Below are 13,319 nucleotides of genomic sequence, written 5' to 3' on the forward strand. Positions count from 1 at the left end.
TATCAGAAAAGATTAGAGGGCAACTGTATATCTCCCATTATGGAAGGGCTAAAGTCATTCGACTATTTGCCTCCCAAGTTTTCTCTTTTCCTCCACTTGATACTAAACTAACCTTAACTTTGTCCTGTCCGTCAATACACAACTTGTATTTAATACTGACAACAACACAAAGTTAAGGTTACTTTTTAGTAAATTTTCCTTGGAGTCAATATTCGAGCGCTATTTAATATTGATTCTCAAGGCAAAGTTAAGGTTATTTTTAGTTTCTCAATCAACATTCCGGCCTCTGTTTGATATTAACCGACAAAGCAAAGTAAGATCTTTTAGTCTCAAGTGGAGGAGAAGAGGAAAATTGGAAGGCAAGACAGTCGAAAGTTCTACTACTTTAATAAGGAAGGAGGTAGTTGCCCTCTATTTTGTATGGTATCAAGAAATGTAGGAAAGGGAATGAGAAGTAGATAGACTGGTAGTTCGAATTAAATCATTCCTACAACTCCTCCTTGTACAGAAAGAACAAAATATTACACAAGCAATGGATTGTCCCACCCCTCTTCCCCGGGGCCTCCATTTTCCTTACTACCAAACAAAAAGAAGGATTGGACTCCCCTTAACTCTTGCCTCCCAAGCTCCTCCTCAGTCCTACCAAACATGCCCTAAAAGTAAAAGAGGGCATATACCTAGTAGGTCAAGAAATAGCATATACAATCCTGATAACTGATCAGAAACCCCTCATTTTCTTCTTTGTTTGAGATTATCGAGAATGTGAAAGGTCCTTGCAAAAGCATATTATCTAGTTTCACAAGTTCTTGTATATTCATAATTTGCTTGAAGCACTTTAAGAGGCAAATTCGTAATTGGTGAAGTGCTTCAAAGGCACCAAGCCAACTAAACACAAAAACATACATCTGCTAACTCCTATTTGTAGCTTTCCCGTCATGAAATCAACAACAGCCATTTACAATCCAACTTAACACCCTGACCAGTCAATGAGAATATGCTACATGTGTTTGGCATCAGAAAATGCTGAAGAATATTCTGTCAAGTTCAAGGTTGTCAGAGCATCATTACCATGAAATAAAGGAAAGGAAAGAGAGACGAGATTGGCAGAGCTGTCAATGACACCAGAAGATATGACTAATTAGAATCCAGTAAAATGAATATACAATTAGCAAACAAGCAATTAAATATGAACATTAAAACTAAGAAAACTAGTGAGGAAGTTCGATTCCAACTCTAAAGGAACAGGGAAACAAGATTATACTATCAGACAAGCCAATGTGAGGCAGGACAATCTTCCTGGTTAAGAAAATGCACATAGACACTAAAGCTTGATGCACATAATAGTCACATTGGCATATGCAAAAAAGTTGACAGAGTGACACAATGAACCGACATCCCTTTCCATGACACAATGCATAAAAAAATAACAAGAATTCACAGAAGCAGATACTACAGGTAACTCTTAAAAGTTACCAAAACCAAATGTCCAACATAATCATTGTAATGCCCCTACAGGGCTGTATTACTGGTAAAAAAATGACCCAAATAACCAACCAATGTAGTTTAATAAAGAACCAAGAATGACAAAAAGTATAATATTTTATAAAATAAAAGAAACATAAAACTCCACATGAACGGACCCACGCACTGAGTCCAACATTCTAACGCATATACAAGAGTCACCGGTGCATTATAACATAATTGATGTCCACATAAATCCAATTTTCTTTAAAACTTCTCCCACCATAAACCTAAATTCTAGGAAACATCAACCTTTTCACCCTACAACATAGGATCGGGCACTTAACTTAAAACCAAAATAAAGAAAACACTGAGCAACAAGACAACAAAAAAAGTAAAAAAACAACTATCATCATGTCGGGACCCATCTTTTATTACAATTGGAACCCAAAACATCACGTAATCAACCACATAAATTAAACGAAATAACACAAACAGGAGAACAACGGAAGAAAACAACAAGACTGAAAATTCAACCGCAGTCAAAAATTCAAGAAAGAAGCAGGGAAAACCCACCCGCAGCAAGAGTGACAACCCAGACAAAAAACAAAAGCTTGAAGGGGATCCCAGTATTAGATTCTTTGAATCTCTCAATCTTGCACGCTTCGCAGTTGTCATGATATCCTTGTTTCTTGATAAGCGGCTCCGCTGCTGAATTATCTTCCATTATCGCAATTCTTTCTTTCTTCCGCTCAGACTACGCTCCCAGAACGGCTGATCTCTTCGACCATTCGACGATGATCTTTCGTACTACTGAAAAGTGGGTTGTGTGAACGAGTAATCTTGATGCACCGGGCTCCATGCCGTACTTCTCACGTGGTTTTTGGCTCTATCCTCTGGAATTTTTGCGCAGGCTGTACCCCACTCCCGCTCAAATATATGCTCTGTTCTGTTTCAGCTAATCCCAACCGTCACGTCATTTTTCTCCTGTTTCTTCATTAACGTCTATATGGCTTTGGTATTTATTTTTCTTTTCAAGATTAACTATAGTGAGATTCTTTTCGAAATATAAAATTATAATTTTTTAAAAAAATTAAATTACACTTTCACCCTTTTTAAAACTCTCTATTTACACATGACCCCATTCCATTAAAATTCGGATAGTACGGTAATAAAATAAAAAATTTACACAAATTTTTAATTTTACCTCTTATTTAATATTGTCATATATATACATATATGAAGTGCGGTTAATATCACTATATTTTTTTTATTCAAGTACAAAATTATTACATATAAATGTTAAATGAATGGTATCTTTAAAATTACGTAATTTTTTGATAATCTCATTATTTTTTATCCAAACCCTAATGAAATGAGTCTGCCGTAAACAGTAAACTTTTTAAGGAATATAAATGTAATTTTAAATTTTTTTAAAAAAAAGTGTAATTAGACATTTTTAGAGGGAGTATAAATATAATTAATTTTTTTTATAATTTATGCTTGTGTGATTGGTTGATAATATTTTCATTTGTTGACGGCAAAAAAAAAAAAGAGATGGAATAAGCTTAATGGACGAGATAATAGTCGATGTCGTACGTAGAAGTTGTTAGGTACAAAATAAAGAAAGTATTTGTAAGCACTTTAAAAAAATGTTTTTCAGCTTTTGACTTTAAAAAAGTATTTTTGAAATGTTTGGTATGCCAACTTTTACTTTTGAAACGGGTAAAAAAAGTGTTGTTAAGCCCAAAAGCTAGGAACACCTTGGGGCATGCTTATAGCTACTTCGACTTTTTTATAAATAAATCAAACTTTAGTTTTTACTACTTTTCATTTATTATAATAATCTTAATTCGATTTTATTATATTTAAAATTAATATAATAATTTTCAAATAATTTAAATTTAAATTAAATTTATACTGTGACGCCCCGTATTGGATTATATTAAATATTATGTACCAATTTTTAATAATTTAATGTATGATACCAACGAAATTTAATATTTTTCATCCACTTATGTTTAAAGTTTAATTACGGAAGGTTTATTTAAGTTAATTTAGAGTGGAGAAGAAATTATATGAAACTTGTTTACTTAAATTGTAAAAGTTAGAGAGTCTCAAATCGACTAGGTAATAAGTTATTGGATATGATTCAAATATATTAAAACTTTTAAGGACTAAGTTGAAACTTTATAAAGTTATTAGGGTTAAATAATATAAGTTTAGAAATTAAGGGACCAATCTATAATTTTAATAAAAATTATCAAAAAATATTTATTAAAAAAAAAGATAAATAAGAAAGTTAGGTGTTTGATGCGGTGGTGGATGAGGCCAAGGCTACACGTGTCCTCTCTCCAAGTCATCTGTCATCTACACACATGTATATAAATACAGTCAACCGGTGATCTTTCCTTTCCTTACTTTGTTATTGAATTAATTCGATATTTAATTAGTTAATCTTTAATTATTGGTAATTAATTTTTAATAACTCACCTATTTAATCGACTAATTATTTAATTAGTTAAATTTCTTTATTTACTTATTAGTTAATTAATCAATTTTAATTGGATGTATTATTGCTAATTAGTTGAAAGGGTTGATTTAACTTTGATTAGTTGAAAGGGTTAATTTAACTTTGATTAGTTAAATATATTATGGTTGATTAATTGAATAAAATTCTTCAATTAATATTTTACTAATCAAATCTTGTTTCAGTAAAAAGATGTTCGATTAGTCATTCGGATAAAGAAAACATGAGTCTATTATCATCTTGCTAATAGAAAATCAAACCAATGAATCTTCTTCTTTTGCACCTTTTCCTCTCCTGCATCTGGGACTCTATTTATAATTATTTAATTATGTGCGGGTAAATAATTTCTCGAAAAGAATTTATTCATAAATGAATTACAAGCACATGAACTTTATAATGAATGGCATTTAAAATTATATTGTTATTTAAAATTTTAGAGGATATTATATGTTATTGTGCATTATATGTATCAAAAATGATTTTTCGTGCGACGAACATGAGTATTCTCTTGAAATCGTTCATTATCAAACTACTTGGATTTGAATGGGCTTTCGGAGGAGTTAAGTGCTGCAATGTGACTACTATCATCGTAATGTGGTATTCTGATGTTCATTATGAACTTTCGTTGGGAGCCACATTAGAGACCGTATGATCATCCAAAAGGTCCCATTTATCTTGATATTGTTCAGTTCGTCGTAATATTTAATATACATTGGGCTGCCAGTTAAGGCTTCGCTGTTCAGTTCTCACTTAGGTGTCCTTTCACAGGTAAGCTGGAAGTTGGTTGTGTGTGATTGGTGCAGCCATGTACCTAGGAATGGTCATTTCTATGGGGTCGCGGGGTCGCTCCCTATATAGAGGATAAGGTGGTAAACGGTCTTTTGGGAGATATAAGGTGGTGATTATGTGGTTCTGTCGTTGCCTAATATGGTCATCACAGGCGTAATCATTATTGTTGCCAGTCAATACCATATGTTTAACTATCTTGATAAGTTTTTCTATTATTGACTATTTTCTTCCACGTGTTACTCATGGCCTCACTAAGCTTTTACTTACATATCTTAAATTTCTTCCTCCAAATACAAGGGATAAAGTGAACCACTCAGGATTTAACTGGCCTAGGAAAGAGATCGATGTGGTTGAGAAAGAAGTCAAATGATTAGGGCTTGTAAGTGTTCTGGTTGTCAGGTTATTCGTTGATTAACATATAGTTTTTACGATTTTGGTTAGGTCGCATCACAAGAATAGGGCCTAAAGAAGAAGACCTACTTTTGGGGCGTGATATACACTTTCACATATTTAATATTTTAAATTTTTTATATTTTATGAGCTATATCATCTAACTACGTTATTTCGTCCACATATTATCATTTGATTAATTAATAATTTTTTTCAATCATGCAAGTTTAATTATTGTATATGAGTCGACAATTATACTACTTAGTCGGAGTATTATTAATTAAACATATTTTTTTAATATTTTTAAAAACATAAATATGAAATACTAATCAAAATAAAATTTTATATTTTTTTGTCAAAAAAGGCTAAAATGCAGATACCCCCTCAACCTATTGGATCGTTTGCACTTTACCCCCTAACCATTTTTTTTTACAACTCGCCTCCCAACCTTTCAAATTTTTTACACATGCCAATTTTTTTAAATTTTCAAGCAAATTATTGGAATTTCTGACTAGGTGAGAAGCACGCGCATAAGGGCTGATTTACTAATGGGTAAATTAGTGATTTCTCCCATAACGTTTTTTTTTTTTTTTTTAAATAAACCACCTAAGGGTGGGAGGAGCTTTTCGGAGTCCTCGATCCTTCTTTATTAAAATTAGAAAGCGAGCAAATTTACAACGGGGAATACTGACTCCCTATCATTTCTAAGAACGGGGAGTACTGACTCCCATAACGTTCTTTTAACACTCATCTGTAAAAATAAATCCCCAAATTTTACGCCCTAATTTTACGATCTAACTTTTACTTGTCTTGGAAAGAACTGCTACTATAGGCTGGATATTAAGAGGAGAAGATGATGAAATACCACCTAGAAGACAGGGTCCCGACTACAATAAGTGTTTTCTGCAATTTTTTACTCTTTTTTTTTTTTGTTTGGCGAGCAATGTGGTTAGATTATGGTTGTGGGTTGTTGTATTAGTTTAATGTAATGGTGTTGGGATAAAGTTTTGTTTACTGATGTTGTGAAACATTGTGTTTTGTGAATGATTTTTTTATTGTGAGTCGTTAGTTGTTTACTGATTATGAAAAGTTGTTAGTGATTTTTTATTAATTTTGTGTTTGTAGATATGTTTGAACATGTATGAATATGAGCATAATGTTGGCTTTTAAAATTTAAAATTGAAACTGAGGGACCACAAAAATGTTTTATGTACTCTATTGCCTTTAAATGGTCTGTTATGTTTTTTCATGGCTTTGATTATTTGTGCTAATATTGCAGGTCCTAACAATGATTGTTTCACTATTAGAATGCATTATTGATGGACAAATGTGTGAATTGGGTCAGGGTGTATGTAGGAGGGAAAATAACTCATTTTGATTATTGTGAAGTAGATGAAATGTTATTTGTTTGAATGGTATGAAATGACCAAAAAACTGCATGTAAACACAGATGTAGTGACGTTCTTAATACTCAATCAGCATGATGAGCACAGATGCTCATACCTTAGAGCTTATAAATTTGTTGATGAGAACAGAATGATAGGGATCTTTTTAGATCATTGACATGGGTTAGAAAGAAGTCAAAGTGAGTCTAGTTCTAAGGCTCATGATTTTGATAATGAGGAAAGTGAAGAGGGTGCAAGAGCTTAAGTGAGCCAGGGGGTAGTAGATGAGGGAATAACAATTGAAGTGAGCTAGGGGGTAGTAGATGAGGAGACAACAATTGAAGTGAGCCAGGGGGTAAGGAGATGAGGGATAACAACTAAAGTGAGCTAGGGTGTAGGAGGTATAGTGATAAGACAAGAAGTGAGGCAGGGGGTAGCAGATGAGGGGATAAGAACTGAAGTGAACCAGGGGGTAGGAGAGGAGGGAATAAGAACTGAAGTGCACCAAGGTTAGAAAATGTGCGAGAGTTGGATGAGGAGATAAAAAGTGATGAAAATCTGCATGGGATACAAGATGATAGAAATTGTATGGAGAGCAGTGATGAACAATCTATAGGAGATGATTCTTGCTATTCTGATGTATTAGTGGATAGTGAAATGGGCTCGGGTGATGAAACCAGTGACTAAGGAATAGAAGTGAACATCTTCCAAAGGCAAAGAAGTTAACCAACACAATGGCTTTTTTGTGTTTAACATGAATCTTGATAATGACGACCCACCATTTGAGGTTGGCCTATGTTTTCCTGAAACTCAAACATTTAGAGATGCAGTGAGACAACACTCTATTGTTAATGCAAGAGACGTTGTCTTCACAAAAAATGATAAGAATAAAGTGCAAGTTAAATGCAAACATGAATCATGTCCTTGGTATATATTTGCTTCAAAAATTCATGGAGAGGACACAATGCAAGTGAAGACATTGACAAATGTACATGAATGCTCAAGAGTTGAGAGGGTGTCTGCAACAAATTCTAAGTGGTGAGATAACAAATACAAAGACAAGATCAGAAGTGATCCAAATTGGCATGTTGATTCAATTATGTTAGTTATGCAAAAAGAATGCAAGTTAATGTTCAGTAAATTCCAAATGCATAGAGTCAAGGCTGCAGGCAGTGAAGATAAACAATATGGTGTACTTTGGAGGTATGCTGCAGAGATTGTGAGATCCAACCCTAATACCACTGTCAAGATTAAAACAATAGAGGTTGAGGGTAATTTGCATTTCAAAAGATTTTATTGTTATTGGGGTGCTCTGGAAACTGGATTACTTGATAGTTGTAGGCCACTAATATGCCTTGATGGTTGTCATCTGAAAACTGTTTGTGGTGGAATATTACTGTCTGCAGTAGGGATTGATGTCAATAATTGCATGTATCCATTTGCATATGCAGTAGTAGGAAAGGAGAAAAAAAGTGCATGACTTTGGTTTCTGGAGTTGTTAATGAATATTTTAGAAATCCCCACTGATAGCAACAACTGGACAATAATGTCAGACAAGCAAAAAGGGCTTAAGAGGGATCAGATGAAAAAACATAAAGGGACATTGTGTCCAAACATAGAAAAAATGATGGAAGAGCTAAAGAAGAAAAACATGGAATACATTGCTCGTTGGAATTGCCACGATCAATTTTGAGATTGAAGGGTGTTATGGTGACAGACATACATTGAATCTGACTGAGCAAACATTTAGTTGCAGGAAGTGGCAACTCACAAGGATACCTTGTGCACATGCAGTTTCTGGCATGTTTTTTATAGGATACAAACCAGAGGACTACGTGGATGAATGCTATAAGAAGGCTGTGTTCATGAAGGTCTACAGTTACTTAATGATGCTATTACATGGACCTGAAGAGTGGCCACAGTCGATGCCTCCCTCTTCCAACCCTTCTTCTTCCAACAATTTTCTCCCTCCACTTTCTTACCGAATCGACTCTTTTCCACCACTAGCAGCCTCGCCGACGCCTCCGGCCCGAGGAATCCAACTGATGCCCTCGTCAGCCGCCTCGAGTGTGCACTGCCTCCAGCCAAACAAAGACGCACGTCGTGAGGAAATCTGGGAGCAATGGGCTCTTGGTTCAGTGTCAGAGACTCCAGTTGGACCGTCCTCGTCCTCGAATGTCTTGGGTGTCGCGCCGTTCACTAAAACCCATGCTGCGCCACCCACAGCTTGAAGAAAACGTTGGAGATGATGATCGCCTTGTGTTGTTCTTGGAGAAAGGGACTTTCAAGTCTTCTGCTGAAACAACTGGAGCCTCACTGCTTCAAGCCTACAATTTATTTCTTAGGTCTTGAGGACAAGACCCTCGTGATGGGTAGAGCAACGATAGTGTCAGACCCAATAGAGTTGCACTTTATAATAATCATAGGTCCAAAAGATAAGCCTGCAAGGCTGTATGATATAGAGACTACAAGCCCAAGATATCCTAGCCCACATTCTAAGTTTCTAGTTGTTTCCAAGAAAAGGATGAATTACACATGTCCCTTTATCCAACAGATTGAATGTATTGCTGAAACTAATTAGCAAATTGTTGGGAATGAATGAAACATAGAACAATTTCAAGAAAAGTTTCTTCTTCTTCGTCAATTTCGTACCAATTTGTCGCTTGATTCCAATGTGGAAATGAGAGCTCCTATTTGTACTAGATAAATATATAAGGCAAGTGACGACTCTTTACTATTTTGCCCATTGTTTCTTTGGATGCGACTGTAAATGAAAATTTCATGAAGAGGTAAAGATGTCTTTTTTCGGGCCCTCCTTTAATGCTCCAGTCCCTTGGATGTATCAATTATTCCATATATTGAGTTTCAATCCCTTGGATTATGCTTTGACTTACCAAGGATTGAGTTCTTCACTTAAAGATTGGCTAGTCAAGGCCTTCTCGGCCAATTTGGCAGATGCCGTCTCGGTGCCTCCACGGTGGAGGCGGGCTTCACTAGACCTATGAGGAGACCCTATCCTACCCAATTGATTATTGACAGACATTGACGCAATTTAAGATATTACGAGAAGTAAATGACTAAGTAAAGTATGAGTGAAAAAGAAAAAATGGAATCGAAAGAACAATTTCGAAAAATTAAAGGGTAAATTTCCTGTTAAACATTCGGAGAACTATGTTGAAATGAGAACACACTAGGAAAAGATAAACGAACTATGCAGAAATGAGGACACACAAGGAAAAGATGAACTTAGTGGAGACCAAAATTTCAAGCAACTTTCCAAATCGATAGAGATACAACTTACCAAGTTCCAATTATTTTCTTCCCAAATATTTGGAAGTTTTTACTTATAGTTGCACTGGAAAAAACGAAGAGCAAGACAATAAAGAGTCGTCACTTATCTTATATATTTCTCTAGTATAAATAGGAATTCTCATTTTTGCATTTGGAATCAAGTGACAAACAATTTGGTAACAAATCTCTTGTTCTATGAAGTATTTCTCTTTGTAATTAGAACGTTCTAGACTATCGGAACAATTGTAACGTATCAGTGATTATACTCCAAATTACTGATTGAATAAATTAATTTTAATTTATTTTATTTGGGTAAAATGCAATTTAGCCCCCCTGTTGTTTCAGAATGTGTAAAATACCCTTTTGTGAAAAATAAAATAGCAAAAAGCCCTCCTATGATTTCAAAAATGTAGCAGAACACCCTCTCTATGTCATAAGTGCATTACACGCTCCAATTCTATTTTTTTTTTTTTAATTTTTACAATTATAAATAATTTTTTTATCCTTATTTTAACATCGTTAGATTTTATCTTGTGAAAATGAATGGTTTAGGTCTTGCTAATATTATTTAAATATATAAAATATATTTTAAAATTATATAATTTATATTTAAATATAAAATATTTAAGTATATGTATATATATTATATTTAATGTGTGTGTATATATACATATAAAAAAATTCTGAAATCAGCGCTAGCGCAACAGCGGGACAAGAGGGGAGGAGGGTTGGGGCTCCCGGGCGGGGAGGAGGGGGGGTGGGAGGAGCCGCGCAGAGGAGGCCCTCCCAGAGGAGGAGGACAAGCCGCGGAGGAGGCCGGCGGTGAGGACGCTGGTGCGGTGGTGGGGGTGGGTTGGGGAAACTTAAATCTGGACCATTAATTTACATTAGATTAAATCCGAATCAATGAATTCTGTCTAGACCTTCGATTTAAATTTAATGAAATATAACAGTTGATTTGTTCTCTACAAATTTCAACCGTTAGATGTATATCAAGCAAATTTTAACGGTTCATAAATTAATATGTAAAATTAATTTATTATTAAAAATTAAGCCTAAGTTGCATGAAGAGCGCGTGTGATACACCTCCAGATTCAAGGGGGTGCTTTGCTATATTTCTAAAATCACAGGGAGATTTTTTTTCTGTTTTATTTTCCACAAGAGGGTTTACACATTTCTAAAAACACATGGACTAAGTTGCCATGGCTAAGAACCATGGTAAAAATATTTGTCATGGCTAAAATATTTTAGCCACTATCGTAAATACCATAGCCAACAACCATTGCAGGATCATGATCCATGACTATTTGCTATGATTATTTTATTTTTAATCATGACAATTAACCATGATTTAACGTTACATTCTTTGTAGTGCGATAAGAATTTCTAGTTTCCACCTGCATAATATTAAGGTATGGTTTTCCTAATTCTATGAATTATTTTGTTATAAATCTGCATTTTGTACACCAAATCAAACAAGATGTTGAGTCAGCACATTGATTTTTAACTAACAATTGAAAACACGCTCGATATATTTGCACAATTAATATGTTATTATACTTATTTAATTAAATAAAATAAAAGATATATCATGAATGATTGATTAACACTAATAAAATAAATTAATTTCATTTGCTCGTGAGAATGAAGTTATTTAATTAATTATTTACATAATGGTTATTTGTAAATGAAATAAGTATACATAAGGACATTTTGACCAACTCACATTTTATTTACCAAATGTAGTTAATTAATCACTAGACATAACATATAATGCCTCTACATATATATATATATATATATACTTTATTATTAAGTGAAAATACCATTTGGTATCTCAATTTTTATTCGGTCTGCTAATTTACATATATTTCTTCGAGAGCCTAGGGCAATTTTTGGATTCATGTTTTTGTATTTTTCGAGATAAGATAAAATACATTTGATGTTTGTTTTTGTGTTTTTACACCTTATGTGTGTGTTTTTTTATTTTTTCAACTTTTTATATAATATATATATATATATATATTTAATAATATAGAAGAGACATGATTTGATAATAAACAGTGATTTTTGTCTCCCAAGCACACAACATTAACAATATTTATATATATACATATATATAAAAGAGATATAATTTGACAATAAACAGTGATTTTTGTCTCCTAAATCGCAACATCAAATCTACACCACTTATTTTAAAATATTTTAAATTACATCAAAACACAAATTCAAACGTATCATCTATTTTCAATACACACTTACTTAACTCTATTTTTCTCTCATTATCTCCAAAATACAAAATAAAACACTCAAAACACAAGTCCAAACATAAGGTAGATTTTCCGCTCTCCTCAACTTCCACTAACGTTATTTTTTTATAATTTTATTAATTTTTTCAATTAAAATATATTTTTAAAATTATAAATTACGTTTTAAACTATTTATTTAATTACGCATACTCTTTTGAATGTGCCTGATAGGATTGCATTTTGTGCTTATTTCATATAATATTTTAGCCTATTTTGTGACCAAATGCTCCTAATTAAATATTATTTTGCAGCATTAGGACAAAAGAAATGAAAAATGAAAAAAAGCACCAAAATGAAAATTCAAACAAGACTCAAACTCAATTTTTGGCAAGAGTTTAGAGCTACTTGGACTACCTCTGATGAAGGAAGAGTTTAACTAGGATTATAATTTTATCTCTATCAGTCTTTTAGTTCAACTAGAAATCTACTTCTAATCCAAGTAGAACTAAGTATCTAGCTATTATAAATAGGTGATGTAATTCACTTTAAGAGACGACTTTTGAACTCTTCTATTTCTCTACGTTTTTATAATATTTTCTTATTTTGCTTTTCATGCGTTCTTCCATTAGCATGCCTAGCTAGTTCTCTTATTCTGGTTGAAGACTTGGTGAATGCTTAAATCCAACGAGTTGTGAGATCTAATTTATGCTTTCTACTTTTATTCATATTGGTATTTGCATTGTTCTTTGTGCTTTTATTACAAATAATCTGATTAATTGTCAAGAATGTTTGTCTAGCCAATTGAACTTGCAAATTCGTAATTGTTTGTTTAGTTCAATAACTAGTGGTAACACAACATAATTGATTATGTAGAAGTTTTCGATTATGTTGTGGGGAATGCACAATCTAACTTAAATAAATCATCGTAGGAATTTATTGGTTAGAATTGGGCCTTTCTAGTTCTTAATGCTGTCGGTAAATTAAATCTTGAGGACGTTCCCAAGGTTGTTTACTGATTAGGGATTTAGTAAACGGACGTTCCTTGATTATCCACAAGGTAACGAAAGGTGAGGTTGTTAGGTCGTACCAATTGCCATAACCAATTTATCTATCATTGTTTGTTTAGTTCAATAACTAGTGGTAACACAACATAATTGATTATGTAGAAGTTTTCGATTATGTTGTGGGGAATGCACAATCTAACTTAAATAAATCATCGTAGGA

At 33.4% G+C, this 13,319-nt stretch overlaps 1 protein-coding gene across 7 annotated transcripts in view; it reads right to left on the reverse strand.

The window, feature by feature from the left end:
* The window catches only part of LOC105162731 (protein ZINC INDUCED FACILITATOR-LIKE 1), a 9,777-nt gene extending 7,298 nt beyond the window's left edge, over nt 1-2,479 (reverse strand). For 3 of the 7 annotated variants that reach the window (XM_020694080.1, XM_011080838.2, XM_011080839.2), the window contains exons 1-2: nt 2,038-2,478; nt 1,069-1,109 (exon numbers count right to left, since the gene is read on the reverse strand). In XM_020694080.1, coding sequence (XP_020549739.1) covers nt 1,069-1,109; nt 2,038-2,188 — 192 coding nt within the window. In that variant the 5' untranslated portion in view covers nt 2,189-2,478. Of the gene's footprint in view, nt 1-1,068; nt 1,110-2,037 lie in introns of all 7 variants that reach the window. The other 4 variants (XM_020694079.1, XM_020694077.1, XM_011080836.2 and 1 more) reach the window with 3 other exon arrangements.

The sequence above is a fragment of the Sesamum indicum genome, linkage group LG5, assembly GCF_000512975.1.
Source record: "Sesamum indicum cultivar Zhongzhi No. 13 linkage group LG5, S_indicum_v1.0, whole genome shotgun sequence".
Taxonomy (NCBI): domain Eukaryota; kingdom Viridiplantae; phylum Streptophyta; class Magnoliopsida; order Lamiales; family Pedaliaceae; genus Sesamum; species Sesamum indicum.